We start from the raw sequence: 15,287 nt of genomic DNA on the forward strand, positions 1-15,287 counted from the left end.
GGATTAACCTGTTTTTTTTTCAATTTTAATTTCACCATTTGACATTTGATTTGTTAAGAATTAAACTTCATAATTTGTTTCAATTTGTTTTTTACAAGGTTATTCAAATCTCGTGACTTGAGTTATGAGTTAACTTGGTTGTTTTTAGTTTTTTTTCTTTATTTATTCATTTTTTCCTATAACATCTCATTGATTAGGAACTAAATTTCTTGATTTGTTTTGATTTAGTTTTTATAAGATCATCTATGTCTCATAACTCGACTCACGGGTCTGGCAGGCTAACCCGGGCTGAATCAGGTTATTTTTTTATCCTTTTTAAAATTATTTAATTACATCATTTAGTGTTTGATTGATTATAAATTGTGTTTCATAATTTATTTTAATTTACTTTTTAAGAGATTATTCTAATCTCATGACTTAGGTTGCAAATTTAGCATGCAACCCATGTTGACTTGGATTGTATTTTTGGTTTTTTTTTTCTACGAGTTTATCTCAGTTTCATGATCTGTGTTATGTGTCTGACAAGTTTATCTAAGTTGACTCAAGTTGTTTTATTTTTAATTTTTTTTAATTAATTTGTTTATTTTTAATTTCACCATTCAATATTAATTTGATTAAAAATTAAGTTTTATAATCAGTTTTGATATGCTTTTTATAAAGTTATCCTAATTTTATGATTTGGGTTCCGAGTTTGGAAAGTTAACTCGGGTTGACTCGTGTCATTTTTTTAATTGTTTTTTTTTTCCAGTTTCATCATTCAATATTGAATTGATTGAAAATTAGACTTCATAATTTGTTTTGATCTGGTTTTTATGGGGTTATTATGATCTCATAATTAGAGTTATGGATTTGATAAGTTAAATACGGGTCGGTTTACCATGCTTCCGTTTCAATATTTAAGAAGAAGATGCTATTTTTTTATTTTGAGTGAAACTATATTTGTTTTTGTTGAAGATGTTTTTAAACTCATCAAATCAATCATGTAAACCCCTGCACAGTTTAATATTTTTTTATTACGAGAAAAGATGCTAGCAACCGCTGCATGTTTCTTTTAGGTTCAAAATAATTTTACCTAATGCGTAAACAATCGATCTATTATAATATATAATTAGCAAAATAGAATAAAACCCGTGTGTATATGAAGTCTTTCGGTAAAATAGCATAGCGCAACCAACCAAGTAGATTATGCTTTCTTCTGTAGATTCAAATACGATTTCTAAGTTTATTCCTATCAAGATTTCAAATAATGAAAGAAGGGCATGGGATTATCTAGTTTCAATTTTAGTGAGCAGAGAGCTCGTGCTTCATTCCACCAAAAACTCGGGAACAAAACGAAACAGCCCTTGAAACTTCCAGCGTAAGCACCTGATCCACATCTATTAGAACATTAAATTGCTGATGCTTTTAAAGAAGGATACATTTTAAAAACACGATCAAATCCAGGATGAAGGCAGGTGCTTTGCTGTACTACCAATAGCAACGAGTGCATTGTATAGACCTGATAGTTAGTTGATGCATCAAAATTAGAAAATTAAGAGATGTTATAGTCCAATTGGATTTGATAAAAAAATCCAGAGGGCTTCTCGATCCACTGCCCTCTGGTGGAGGCCTCAAAAGACGGTATCGTGGGGAATGATGGCAACGCTTGCTGTTTTAGCAATGGAAAGCCTTAAAAAAAAAAAACAAAAGACAAAAAAGAGAAGGAAACAACCCTCCCTGCCTCACAAAACAACGTAGGAATAGTAGTGGAGCAGCTGTCGCAATAGACAATAGTAATAAGAACCACGGAAATTAAACATACAGGAGCCTAGTGCACAAAGTAACGTTTTGCTGCAAAGCTAACAGTCAAAGGCATTTCATTGACATCTGATATGGATTTCATTACCCAGGTTCAGCTTTGTGTTCATCTAATTGGTGTCTTGGCTTCTCCTTTTTTTCTTTTCAAAATGGATAAATTCCAGTTTTGCATACAATTCTTATTCATTTGTTCTTGTTTTCTTCGTAGAGTGTTGGTTGTCTTAAGCGAGCTCATTTTGATGTTGTTTTGAGAAGAGGACGGGCCCAGTTAACATGCATAGAGAAGGCTTTGGACTTGTGTGGAATGGTCAATAGAGAACGTGGAGGAGCGTCCAGGCTCCCCCTCGTCAGTTCTATGGGATCTCGAATGAAATCCTGATGAAGTTGGTTAAGAAAGATTTGGCCTGGACAAAAAAATTATGACCTTTCACCACACGAGAATGGCGAACTCATCCGTTCCCCCAAGATGGACAGGAAACTGACAAGTTCGCCCACCAATTCCTAATGCTAATCTTGTAGCACTCGTTCAGCATGTTCCTCACACTGTGTCGAGGAGTGAACATACAATATCACCAGACTTTCAACTGGAGGACAAGGTTATTGATAAGTGGAGCCATTTTGGGTTATCGCGAAGAAATTATGCTGAATATATTCTTCATCACGAGCACTTCATGCTGAAGAAGTGCGTTGATGATGACCACATGCTGACTCTTGTGCTGCACCAACAAGGAGTGGCAATACCACAAGGGACCAACAGTGTCACACGTAGCGTATATTGCACCTCTTGAAGCAATTGTCAAGGAGTGCTATCGTGGCGGGGAGAGAGTTCGGTAGAGGTCTTGGCATATAGTTCAGTTTGCAGGGGAAATAGCCACTTGCTTGAAAAGGGTGAAATAATCATCAGGACCCCAGAGATATGGTGCTTTGTCCTGACACTGGAAACAACGCAAGTATGTTCAGCAAGTTAGTGTTTTTATCATTGACGAGCTAGCTTCGCTTGATTGGAATTACGCATTAAGAAATAGATATTGTCAATTTTGAGACAAGGATGCAAGCTATGATGCAATTGACAAATACTTCTATATATAGCCCTGCATGCGAAGAATGGAAAGCCTGCTATTGTGTTTGTTACCATGAGAAACTAAGAAAGCATGTGCGACTCCCTGCCATAGATCTGATGACATACTCGAGCGTGGATGGTGGAAAAAGCCAGCTTTTCTGCTACGGTCCCCATGGAATGGGAGCCTTTCACTGAAAAGATTCAGGAAGAAAAGTTGAGGGCCACTTTGTAGCACGGAGTTTGCTATTTGCATGAGGGCTTTAGCAGCTTGGTTTGATAAGTTATGTCCCGACTGCTTGAAGTTGGATGGATTCATCTACTCCTTGAGTAACAATGTGCCGGGGAGTGCCTTTGTCTGCACATTTGGTAGTTGTGATGATGGGCATGAAAATGTTCACTTGGATTGTCCTCTTCTGCAGATGATGGCTGGTCGACCTATACTAGATAAACCTGCAAAGTGGTCATCCTTTGCCATGAACCTCCCAAAGAATACTACATGAAATTCTTATATGACGCATTTTCCTCAGAAAGTCATCTGTACCATTTCTGACACGGTAATTTTAACACTGAAAGTGTTGCTGGAGTTATTGAGAACAAGCAAGATGTTGTAGGTTCTCTCTCGTTTACTTTCATGTATAGGAGGCTCACTCAAAATCCAAACTACTACAATCTCAGGGAGAGTCACAGGAAACTTTGTGATCACCTTGAGTGATCAAGAAGCAAGTAAATGTGTTCTGGAAATCCTCTCTTCAGCCTCAGAGAAGGCACAACTTCCAATATGACCTGGGGAAGTGAAGGTGCTTCAACGATTAGTCAATCAAACAGGTTTTCTTTTGAAAATCCAAGATACACTAATCTGCATGTGAAGGCTACTGTGTTGCTGCAAGCCCATTTCTCTACGCAATCTGTGAGTGGGAACCTAGCATTGGGCCTGCTAGAGGTGCTCCTTTCTGGCAGTAAGATTGCTTCAAGCAATGGCTGATTTCATTTCTTGTGGGTGATACCAAGAGCAAACACCTGCTTGCCATCAAAAGCGTCTCCCTTCAGAGGAATTCAAAGGCAAAGCTGAAGGAAGCAATCTCTCTGTTGATGTGATGAAACGCGCGCGCGCGCGCACACATACACTAGTGGAATAGCAGTGGTGCTTTTTTCTATTAGGCAAAGGTTGCATCATCATGATCAAGTACTTAGAATTTATTAATTAAAATCATACTCTTAAACAAGAAAAGATAACATACAGTTCAATAGATAAATATGACTGGCTTATTATAAAAATAAAAATTTCCCGGTTGCCTTGGCATTACCAGTGGTGGGGTGGGGGGTTTGTAATTTACAAGGAAAGGATCGGGGGAAGCAAAACACCATTACAATTATTACACCTACTTAAAGATAGAGAGAGGATCCCGCTTCTCTAGACGGTGTTGATAGGGATGGTGGTGGCAGGACGTGGGTGCGCCGTCAATCTTCATAGACACGACACTCGTCGGTCTCAGGATTGTCCTGACAGTAATACTCGAGAGGATCCTGTTTCTCCAACCTGCGCCGGAAATCAGCCTTTGCTTGGCTCACCTCCTCCACTTCGTCCCATGCCACCTTGCACTCGTCTGATGTCTCGTCTCCCTCGCACACTTCCTTTGCTTCTACGACTTTCTTCTCTATCATCTCTGCCAGCTGCTTCTCTCTCATCTGGGTCCCTTTGAACTTTGCCACTCCTCCTCCTCCTCCCCCCATTTTTGCCTTCACCCTCGCCTCTTTCATAACCCTCTTACTACCGTCCCACTCCCTCCCAGTGCCCTTCACAGCAAGAGATCTTCCGTTGAACAATTTGTTGCCAAAAACATCAGATCTTGATGAGAAATTAGATGAAGACAGGATCATGGACAAAGATGCCATCCTCTTCTTTCTCCTCTTTCCTCTTCTCTAGCAATCAAAAGCAAACACAACAGGTCCTTATCCACCTACTTTGGCCTCTTCTTCAAAAATATACATGGTTTTTTTTTTTTTTTTTTTCAGAATTTAACAATACGATGAATGATTACTTGATTAAGGATATGAATGTAATTTCATGGGGTCGGGCTAGGTCGTTGATAGCTTTTGATAAGATACTTGGACTCGACTTTCGATTGATGAATTTACCAAAACAGCCTCCCTGCCCTGGCATGACGGTCCACCATCACCACCACCACAATCCGTGGTCATTAATAAGGGTGTCTCCATTTTACTTCAACCAGCGGTGTGGATCACACGAGGGCCCTTTTGCCTGCCTTGAAGATCCAATAAGGTAGAAGGGAGGTGGCGGTGGATTTGCTGCGGTATATATTTCTTTGGGCATTTCAAGATGGCTTTTTTTGTCTCGTTAGAAATAGACTTGAGCGTCTGTTTTTCCGTTACAAGTAGCTTTCAATTTTTTTCGAGATCAAGATGTTTTCATCCTAACTTAAGTGATTATTTAAATCATTCTCTTTGATAAACTCTCACATCAATTTAGTGTATTTTAAGAAAATAATCTTTGATTAATAATTTATTAAAGTTTAAACCTTGAAAGTTAAAGTAGGATGTTTAACCTATCTTGGTATACCCTGTCAAAAAGATGGTCTGTATAAGGCATTCCCCAGCCCATACAAACGCTCTTCTCTTTTCGCAGCTCCACTGGCGCTTATATGCGTGGCCCAAGCCCACACACGCTCTGCTTCCCTTTGGTAACATTTCGAAACAAGCAGCGGACACAAATCAGTTTGTATAACTAACGGCTAGTTTTTTATTCCAATCACAATCACAGTTGCAATCTCTCTCTCAAGATTCAAGAAGAAGAAGAAAGTGAAGAGGAGAAGATGGATCCAGAGACGGAGTTTCTCGCATCAAAACAAGAGACGGGTAACGAGTGGGAACTGTTCAAAGAAAATGTAAGACCCTTGAAAAGAGGCCGCAATGTTGGCCTCTTGAATCAAGCCCTCAAATATCACTCAGATTATCAACTCAAGAGATCTCTCCTGGATACCCGAAGGTCCTTCTTCATCCTTCTTTTCTCCTTTTCTTTAAATTCGTTTTGTCTAACCTGTGTTGTTCTTACTGATTAATTTCATGGGTGTAGGAAGTTGATCGAAGCTATTGATGAGTACGAAGGGGATGACCCTCTCTTGCCATGGATCGAGTGAGTACCATCCTTCCTCGTATCATCGATATTTAATGAACATAAATTCATGCGAGAGTTGTGTTCTTTTATTTTTATTCTTAATTCCATTTGATTTGAAGGTTGGGAGTACTTAATAATTTGTTATCGATAATTCTTATGATTGGAATAATAATATTAAAGTAGTAAAACTGGGGGTGAGTTTTGAAGGTGTATAAAATGGGTTCAAGAGGCATTCCCACAAGGAGGAGACAGCTCAGGCCTCATACTCATATACGAACAATGTGTGCGTGCCTTTTGGCATTCCGACCGGTACAAGGATGATCTCCGTTACCTCAAAGTTTGGTTAGAATACGTTGGTTCTTACTTTTCTTTCTCAATTCTTTTCACTATTTACCTGTGCTTTCAAATCTTTTGGAGACTCTTTGTCGTGATGAAAACGGTGCCTCGCTTTTTCTGTCAGGCTGAAAACTGTGTTGATGCAGAAGTCATTTACAGTTTTCTTGATGCAAATGAAATTGGCAAGTCACAGTCTGCCTATTACCTTGCATATGCTTTGCATATGGAATCCAAGTCTAAGATGAAAATTGCAAATGACATTTTCAATCTTGGGATATCTAGGTCAGTCTCTCTCCAATACTTTAATTCTATACGACAGAGTTGGTTTGATTTCTAAAGGGCATAAGTTATTATATACGGATACCTGGATTTATATCACTCCCCTCAAAATTCAGAACTGATGTTTCACAATTCAGAATGAAACTGTTCTGTAGCTGAAGTTACCGGGAGGGAACTCTGTGCCTGTTAATATTTGTTGCAGTTTAGCAGCATTTAAATCAATTCACTGTTCTGATGCTTGATAGATTGAGAGCTTTTAAGGTGTTTGCATATGTGTTTGCAAACAATAACAATTAGACTTTTGAAAGCAATGCGAATCTGCACATCATGCACGTAAATGACTTTATTATGTTATTTTAGTTTAATACATGGAAAAGTTCTGCAGCGCATGATGGATGTTGAGGGCACAATCTTATCTTTTGTTCACTATCATCAGCCAAACTTTTTTGAGATCTGATATCTCAACTCTGCAAAAGGCATTTCGTGTTTAAATTCTATCATGCTTTTCCTACAACAAAAGCAACAGCACGCAAGTTACCCGTCCTTCAGTTTGATCTTGGATTCGTTAGTTTTTATTATGCAATGATGGACTTGTTTATACAATTAAATTTTGTTTTTCAACGAACATCTACTTTTACAGGGATGCTCAACCAATAGAAAAATTGAAGGATGCCTACAGGAAGTTTCTTATTAGATCAATGACAAAACCAAAAGTTGTGGAGGTATCCAACTTTTGTAAATTATTTTGTTTAGTCGATACATGATCAAATAAATGGAAGTGGTTTGTTATTCCATCTGTCTTTTTGTTTCTTTTTAGGATGACGGTGGAGAAAGTCACTTACCAGTCCGAAGCTTTGGAACTGTCTTGTCCAGCACAGATAATCGTAAGTTTCTAATGCTCTAATCTGCCGTTTTGAATTTGCTGCTAAAAACTCACTAATATTGCAGGGAGGCAAAATATGGAGAGATCCGAACTTGCAAATAAACAAATGAAGCCGGACAGGCAAGCATTTGGCTTTACTGTTCTTACTTTTCTTTTATTTCCTATCTCCTATTCCTTTTCTTGTCCGCATGCATTTATCTCTAATACTTGGTTATTTTGATACCCAAGTATAATGAAGCAACATATCCATTTAGAAACAGTGCACAGGGTTCCACTGTTGTCCCTTTTCGCATAGCTTTCTAGGTTGATTCGTTATAAAACATCTATAAAAAGTCTGTTACAAATATTTCCACTGAAGGAGCAATATATACCTATTGACTTGCATTTCAAACAGTTTATGCCCGCATTTTTTTACATCAATTAAAGAATCTGTGCCATGATTTCTCTCCCCTAACCATGTAAAACAACGCCGCATGTTGTATGTATGCAAGTGTTATGCCTGAATGTGCCTAGTGACATGTTGATTTACATTAGCAAACTGGGCCTGCATTATCATGTGGATTTCTGTTCTAACTTGTAACACGCTTTTCTGATTCAATTTTCTAGGACTCAGAAGACCCCCCTTTCTATTTTCAAAGACACAACAAATATTGATGCCATGCCAGGACATCAATCAGTTAAGGCCAAGCCAGAGTTGAATCCTTGGAGCACTCTTGGAGCTCGAGAAGAGAGAAACAAAGAAAATAGTGCAGTGCCTACCAAATGGACAACATATAAGGTGGGTTTGTCTTTTAAAAGAGCTTTCTCGCCACCAATTTTCATAAAAATCCCTTTCCAACAGGCATTTAACTTTGAGAATATGGTGTCTCTCAGATTCCGCAGAGACCTGGAGCTAGAACTGGAGGGGTAACTGCAAGTGCCTCCATTGAAGTGTTTGTTGACGAGGAATGTTCCAAGTAAGCAATACCATTTTTCTAAGTTTAAAATGGTCATCTCTAATTGACGGATATAATTTTATCAGGGAGATTACATCAATTCTTCAGTATCCATGCACACTACATAGTGCTTGTTGATATGTTAATGTCCTTGTTCTGTTAATAACTTGTTATCATATCTTATCAGAATGGTTAGAGCACAGTATCACGATGGCATGTCTTCGACATTGAGGCTGAGACAGGGGGACGGCCTATACATTAAGAAGTAAGTGCTAGTTGCTTGGCTATTTGTCTGCCAGCTCAAGGATGTTCTTTATGGAGGATATATTTTTTGAGTGAGAACTAATTGGTTTTCTTGATCCTTCAACAAGCAGGGAAACAGATCTCTTAAGGGAGAACCCACTAAGGAATTTTCCTTTGCGTAGCCTCCCTAGGTAATCGAATGGATATTTTACTTTCCTTTCAGTGTTGCATGTTCTCAGGATCAGCTTTTATCTCTGAAGTCTGATCCATATCTTCCAGTAGCGTACGATCCAAGGCACAAATAACATCTAGAGATCAAGTCATGCTGAGATTTTAGATTGTATACTTTGTGTTGAGATTTCGACACTGAAATTATTGATTTGGTAAGCTAGCGCTACTGTGCTATTCATATGAAATGTGTGTAGGTTTTGTTAGTTTTTACTTAATTCAGAATCTGGAAGTTCAAAGGAGGGAGCTTGTGGAGTTCTCGGTATTTTCCTTTTTCCTTTGCCATATTCACAAAATGTTAAGAGATTACTGTATCTTTACCCATCATTTTATAAAGGGAGGACCTGGCAAACGGATGCAATCTTGATTGAAGGAGAATTCCGCATCAATCCGAGGCATTCCTGAAAGGCGTGCTAGGTGAAGCAGATCAATACCCGGATGCTCATGCATTGAGTGAATTGATAGCTTCAAGTACAAAAATCACTAACCAGGAAATTCATTCCACTTGCTTTTTCGATAAAGGGTGGCAAAAGTTGAGATGAAGTTGACAGCAACTGAGGTGATTTTGCAGGATAAGAGGCCACTGGTCATGTGTTAATAATACAAGCATGCATAGGCAACCGGCCCCTTAAGAATTACCTTCAAGTACTGCAATAAGATTAGTTAATCATTTTGAATTTCTAAGCCTCGCTTTTCTCTGGAATGGAACGTGCAAATTAAAGAATTTAGCCCTTGATAATTTTATGTGAGAGATATGTCGCGTGAGATCGTGCTAGTAATTGCGGATCAAAGTATTTTTTATTTAGAAATGTATTAAAATAATATATTTTTATTTTTTAAAAATTATTTTTGAGATCAGCACATCAAAATAATTTAAAAATATATATATAGAAAATTTTTAACCTTTTTTTTAAAAAAATTTGAGGGAACGCGGTTTGTACCGCGCTCTCAAACAGACTCGTCATCTAAATCAAACTCAACGCATCCCTTCAAATACTTCTGTTTGTTTTGCACTTTCTCTCTCTTTTTTTTTTGTAATTATAGGTGTTCAGGTTAGTTTATATGTATCTCAACTAATTCCCCTAAGATTCTAAAATTAACGATCAGGTAAGCCAGTGACGGAGGTAGGGGGCTGCAGGGGTCGGACCCCTGCAAGGAAATGTTTTTTCCAGCCCCTTCCTTGTATAAAATAACTGAAATTTTAACATTTTTAAAATAATTCTTTTAATTTAACTCTTTTTAATTTTTTTTCTTCCTCCATCCATGGTAAGTTTCTAGTAACCTTAAAGTTTATAACACTCGAATTAATTCAAGATTTGAGTAATTAAGTTACATTCTTCATAATTTTTTTTTAATATCTGGCAGAGGAGGTATTATTAAGGTAATTTTCGATTTAATATAGATTGATTTTTTTTTCTTTTAACCATTGAAAAGTAAAGATAGTTATTAAAAATTCATTTATGTTTTCGCCTTCGACATAATATATTTTAAATTTCTTATATATTATAGAACGCTAACACATGGTTTGACTTTTATTTACTCTTTTAAAATCATATAAATGATGTCATGATTTAAACTCATCAAATTAAAAAGAAGAAGCTAACGTCTTTTTAACTAATAAATTTACTGTAAATAAAATTCCTACAATTGCATATTATCCTTAAGCTCGTACAAAAATGTATTTTAACTTCAAAAATAAAAAAAGTAAAAGTAAAAATGATTTGGAAGTCAATAATTCTCTTACGGTGGTGTTTCCACACACGCTCAATTTATTAATGGTACACGTCCATCGCCCTCGCAGAGACAGCGAGACTAGAACCTTCTACAACCCAAGTCAGAGACGACAGCGAGTCCGATAAATCCCCTAAATCTCCAAATTTAGGGTTTTCTTTTTCTTTTTCATGAATTAGGGTTTTCTCTCCTTTCCTTCAACCCTAACTAACAAATACAAAACCATGGCGGAGCACTTAGCTTCAATCTTCGGTACTGAGAAAGACCGAGTTAATTGTCCTTTCTACTTCAAGATTGGCGCATGCCGTCACGGCGATCGATGCTCTCGCCTCCACAACCGCCCCACCATCTCTCCCACTCTCTTATTATCCAACATGTACCAGCGTCCTGACATGATTACTCCTGGCGTCGATGCTCAAGGTCAGCCACTTGACCCGCACAAGATCCAGGAGCATTTTGAAGAATTTTACGAGGATATTTTTGAAGAACTGAACAAATTTGGCGAGATCGAGAGCCTCAATGTTTGTGATAATCTCGCTGATCACATGATCGGTAACGTTTATGTTCTGTTCAAGGAGGAAGACCAAGCTGCAGCCGCTTTGCAAGCTCTTCAAGGACGATTTTACTCTGGTCGCCCAATCATTGCTGATTTCTCTCCCGTCACTGATTTTCGTGAAGCTACCTGCAGGCAGTTTGAGGAGAATAACTGCAACCGTGGCGGTTATTGTAATTTTATGCACGTGAAGCTGATTGGGAGGGATTTGCGGAGAAAGTTGTTTGGAAGATATCGTGGATATAGGGTTAGTAGGAGTCGGAGTAGGAGTGCGAGTCCTAGGAAGAGGGAGAGAGATTATGATAGGCGTGAGAGGGATTACAGGGACAGAGATCGAGACAGAGACCGTGATTATCGTGGAAATGGGAGGAGGAATGACAAGTATGACAGAGAGGGAGGGAGAAAAAGACATGGGAGTCCAGTTAGGGAAGGCAGTGAGGAACGAAGGGCTAGGATTGAGCAATGGAATAGAGAGAGGGAGGAGAAACAGTAATTTGAAGAGGGAGTGTTGTTTTGGTTGGACTAGGAGTGGAGATGTATGCTGGCATTTTTCTCCTATTGGTAACGATTCTAGGCTCTGATGTTTGGTTTTCATGTTTTCTTGAACTTTGAATATTTGACTCTATGTGGTGTCCCTGTCGAGGATTCGAACTATTTTAGTTTCTACCTTAGCTATGTTGGTGATTATGTCCGTTAACAGTTATTAGTTTAGTGCTAATTCATCTTGCTGTTAAATTTGTTTGATGGATTTTGTGTTTTTTATGGTTATCTATCATTTAGTATTGGGTTTGCTCTGAACTGAATTGTAAAACTGTGGGCTTAGTTTGCATATTAACTTTACTGGCAATTCCAAAAGTGATTTTTTCAAATTTATCTCAGCATGTTGTGACCTCTTCTGATGTATGAACCTGGTATATCATGGATATACTTGAGTGGTTACTTGGGGCTTGTTAGCATTAGCTCAAATTACTTGCTGTATGTTGTTTATTATTGACCAGTTCCTCCATTTGACATGCGAATTGTTTTTATGCAAAAACATGCAATAGGCTTATTCTATAACAAAGATATTTTTTATTACAACCCACATCATGCTGTAACGGCTTCGCTGTACCTTTTATTTAGGCTGCTGAGAACCTGGGTTTGGGGAATACAATTGTTTTAGCATTTAAATAAGAAAACCCTGGGAGGTTGCTGGTCAGATAAATAAGCTCTATATATTTGATTGCTACACTGGGCTTGTTATCAGCTGGTGAAAATCCGTGGTTGTGATTTGAGTTAGAGTTAAGCACTTGTCAATTGGATGAAATTTGTAGCTGATCAAAGGAAGCCTCATTTGGAATGCTATGTATTTAGAGCATTGGTGAATGAATGTCTAAGTATGGACTGATGTCCTGCTAAAATCTTTTCCATAATCTGAAGTGAAACCTTTTTGTTTTCATGTAGTGGGAAGGCCATTGTGGTGGGTGCAAGGAACTGGAATTATGTATGGATCACTTAGGAAGGTCCCATGTTTTGGTATTTTGTTTTTGGTGACATGGATTTGATGTGTGTCATGTTGATCAATGCTGTTAACTTGAGGCTGGCCCAAGATCCAGAATAGTCTAGGATGTTGAAGTCCTGAAGCACCAAGAACAAGTGGAACTAACCAAACTGTCTTGCTGGAGTTGGGACCTAGCCAAACTCGCAACATTTTATGCATCTAACTACTCTCATGAGTTCTTCTATATCATTTTAAACATGTATTGAGATGCATGGTGCCTTATTAGGTTTTTAGATAATCTGTGCTCATTATATTCAAGGGTGGATTGATAAAATAGTTATATACTATGTTAACTCTAGGTAGTGTTATGAGTTGCATGAAATTGCTACTTTACCTCGGGTCTTGATTTAAGAGCAGTGTTTTGTCCATGCTATGAAATGCATGTATGTAATTCCTGAGAAGTTCGATGATGGAGCATGGACTAGTATCGATTTTCTGTTAGCTGTGTAGTTTTTGGACTGGGATTTTCCTTTTGGGTTGTGGTTAGGTTTTTTAGAGACAAGGTTTTAGTCAGGGCATTTGGTTAACTTTGATCCACAAATACTTGACAGTGGTGCTCAAAAGGCTAAAGCATTGCATTCATGTTTATAAAGGTCCACCCTGTACTAAATTTATTTGGCAACTTTTATGTTTTTATTGGACTTGAAATCGCCACTTTTTAGCAGCTTGTAGGTATAGGGATTGCTCCTGCCACCAGATACATCACAGCGGCAGGGTGACCTGGGGCCCCAGAGTTTTGTGCTCTACATTTGAGTATGGACGCACTCCAATGATTTTTTTCTTTCTCAGTTCATTAAAGGCAAAGTAACATTGTTTGTTTTTCTAATGATTTGTCCAACTGTCTTTAGCTTAGGATCAGTTCTGGAACTTTGAATTGGGCCAGTTGAACACGAAGTTGGTCAGAAAAAAGGGCATGGTGTCCATGTCCAGTTAGTGTATTGAATATGTTGGTATTGTGTCCTCTGAAAAGGGGTAAATATTTTCTGGAATAGTTTCTGATTATCATTTTTTTTTTGCTTCGAAAAGCAGCATGGGCTTACTCTCAAAAGACTCTTGTTATGATACAACATCCTTGACTCGGTGGTTGCTTGCCAAGATAACTGTGGTTAGTAGGAAGAAGTCCATGCACCAGATGAACTGAGTTTTAGATAGATTATTATTTTAAATTTTGGAACAGGAACAGCTTGTGGTCGCGAGTCCTAGATCTTGATGTGCAGAAGAGGCAAAACCAGGATCGTAGGAGGTCTTGCTTGTTTGCTAATATAGTTCACGGACGGTTATTTCGGTCCCTGTCTAGTACAAACTCTCAATTAATATAAAATTTACGTTTTATTGGATGCAAAGGATATCTACCAGCGTGCTAGTTCTTGCAGCATTGCATTACTGGAGTACTGTGGAGGCAGCTGCCCAAATGCTACCGGCTTAATGTTTCAGTATAATTAATGTATCAGTAGTATAACTAGTCCCTTCCACCTTGCCCGGGCCGAACTATTTTTCTTTAAGAAAAATATTCAGGTGCTGAATAAGATAAAAACAAAACATTATGATAAACATGTAATTATAGTTAAACTGAATTATAAAGTTTTTTTTTTTAAAAAAATAAAATTTGGTTAATTTTTTAAACTTATCATCCATGTTATTAGATGATATGTAAAAATTATAAAGTTTAATTTTTAATTATATTTGAGTATACAAAATGATTAACAAAAATATATAAATATAAAGAATAAAGATAAAAATGAAGAATATAATATTTGGTAAATAGAGGTCTAATGAAGAAATTAAAAATAAATAATTTTTTTAATAAAAAGATCAAGATAAAAATTTAAAAATTAAAAGAATAAGTACTGAAGTTGAAATACCAACATTAAAAATGACTAATTTTTATTTTTTTAGGGATGAGAGAAAAAAATAAAAAGAAAAAAAACCCACTAATTCCAAACGAACCACCAACAAAAAAAAAAGCACAACGACACTTTCAACAATATAATAACAAATTATTTTTGGATGTCAGGAGGCGCTGCACGCGCTGCTCAACGAGTGCCAGCACCTCTAGATGCGCCACACGCGGATGTCATTTTTTCTTCTTTAGCCAAATATAAATTGTTATTGATCTATTTTTATAATTACAAAAAAACCATGGTAAAAAGTTGAAAATACCTCTTATTTTAAGATTTATAATTTTTTATTGCACTAGAATTTTCATTATTTCATTGTACATTTTAGTTGTTTATTGTTATTTTTTATTTTTATACAAATACTAAATTGTCTCTTGGTTTAAATTACAATAACATAAAATTATGGTGAAAATACAAAAACATTCCTTGATGTTAGATTTAAATTTTTGCTTTCAAGGATATTTTAATGGTTTAATTTATTATGCAGTTAGAATAAAAAAAAACATATTTGTCTTTGACTAATTTAAAAATGAATGAATCATATGAAAAGAATTAATACTTCTGAAAACTAGATTTAAAATTTTTGGTAGAAGTATACAATAGTTATTATACTGTTCCCGTGAACAATTTGCATGAATCTAGAGTTACAGTAATTTTTAAGGGCAATAAGG

The 15,287-nt window shown here is 37.1% G+C and overlaps 3 protein-coding genes and 1 pseudogene across 14 annotated transcripts; 3 read left to right on the forward strand and 1 right to left on the reverse strand.

Moving 5' to 3' along the window:
• The first annotated feature begins 1,871 nt into the window (after positions 1-1,871).
• Positions 1,872-3,858, forward strand: LOC133692740 (DExH-box ATP-dependent RNA helicase DExH12-like; annotated as a pseudogene).
• A 175-nt stretch (positions 3,859-4,033) lies between these two features.
• Positions 4,034-4,833, reverse strand: LOC133690553 (calvin cycle protein CP12-3, chloroplastic-like). Its single transcript, XM_062110779.1, has one exon. It carries the CDS (start codon positions 4,748-4,750, stop codon positions 4,316-4,318), a length of 435 nt encoding a protein of 144 aa, XP_061966763.1. The 5' UTR covers positions 4,751-4,833; the 3' UTR covers positions 4,034-4,315.
• Positions 4,834-5,435: 602 nt separating this feature from the next.
• LOC133690552 (mitotic spindle checkpoint protein BUBR1-like) lies at positions 5,436-9,643 on the forward strand. The gene is made up of 12 exons (XM_062110778.1): positions 5,436-5,861; positions 5,949-6,008; positions 6,198-6,342; positions 6,451-6,608; positions 7,246-7,327; positions 7,423-7,489; positions 7,554-7,608; positions 8,095-8,266; positions 8,362-8,444; positions 8,611-8,688; positions 8,798-8,857; positions 9,232-9,643. The coding sequence occupies exons 1-12, from the start codon at positions 5,689-5,691 to the stop codon at positions 9,263-9,265; spliced, it is 1,167 nt and encodes a 388-aa protein (XP_061966762.1). The 5' UTR covers positions 5,436-5,688; the 3' UTR covers positions 9,266-9,643.
• A 1,035-nt stretch (positions 9,644-10,678) lies between these two features.
• Positions 10,679-14,061, forward strand: LOC133692248 (splicing factor U2af small subunit B-like). 12 transcript variants are annotated; one of them, XM_062113048.1, is made up of 4 exons: positions 10,679-11,739; positions 12,622-13,471; positions 13,567-13,647; positions 13,748-14,061. In XM_062113048.1, the coding sequence occupies exon 1, from the start codon at positions 10,850-10,852 to the stop codon at positions 11,669-11,671; it is 822 nt and encodes a 273-aa protein (XP_061969032.1). In that variant the 5' UTR covers positions 10,679-10,849; the 3' UTR covers positions 11,672-11,739; positions 12,622-13,471; positions 13,567-13,647; positions 13,748-14,061. The 12 variants fall into 12 exon arrangements, with proteins under 12 accessions (XP_061969032.1, XP_061969029.1, XP_061969028.1 ...); XM_062113045.1 differs by having other exon boundaries at positions 12,622-13,647; XM_062113044.1 differs by having other exon boundaries at positions 13,567-14,061.
• The last annotated feature ends 1,226 nt before the right edge of the window (positions 14,062-15,287 follow it).

The sequence above is a fragment of the Populus nigra genome, chromosome 4 (genome assembly GCF_951802175.1).
Source record: "Populus nigra chromosome 4, ddPopNigr1.1, whole genome shotgun sequence".
Taxonomy (NCBI): domain Eukaryota; kingdom Viridiplantae; phylum Streptophyta; class Magnoliopsida; order Malpighiales; family Salicaceae; genus Populus; species Populus nigra.

Excerpts from the sequence above, each read along its gene's own strand:
- LOC133690553 (XM_062110779.1), bottom strand. The coding sequence starts at position 4,750 with ATGGCATCTTTGTCCATGATCCTGTCTTCATCTAATTTCTCATCAAGA.
- LOC133690552 (XM_062110778.1), top strand. The coding sequence starts at position 5,689 with ATGGATCCAGAGACGGAGTTTCTCGCATCAAAACAAGAGACGGGTAAC. Across the intron at positions 5,862-5,948 it reads TCTCTCCTGGATACCCGAAG|GAAGTTGATCGAAGCTATTG; the intron begins GTCCTTCTTCAT and ends TCATGGGTGTAG. Across the intron at positions 8,267-8,361 it reads CCAAATGGACAACATATAAG|ATTCCGCAGAGACCTGGAGC; the intron begins GTGGGTTTGTCT and ends GGTGTCTCTCAG.
- LOC133692248 (XM_062113042.1), top strand. The coding sequence starts at position 10,850 with ATGGCGGAGCACTTAGCTTCAATCTTCGGTACTGAGAAAGACCGAGTT.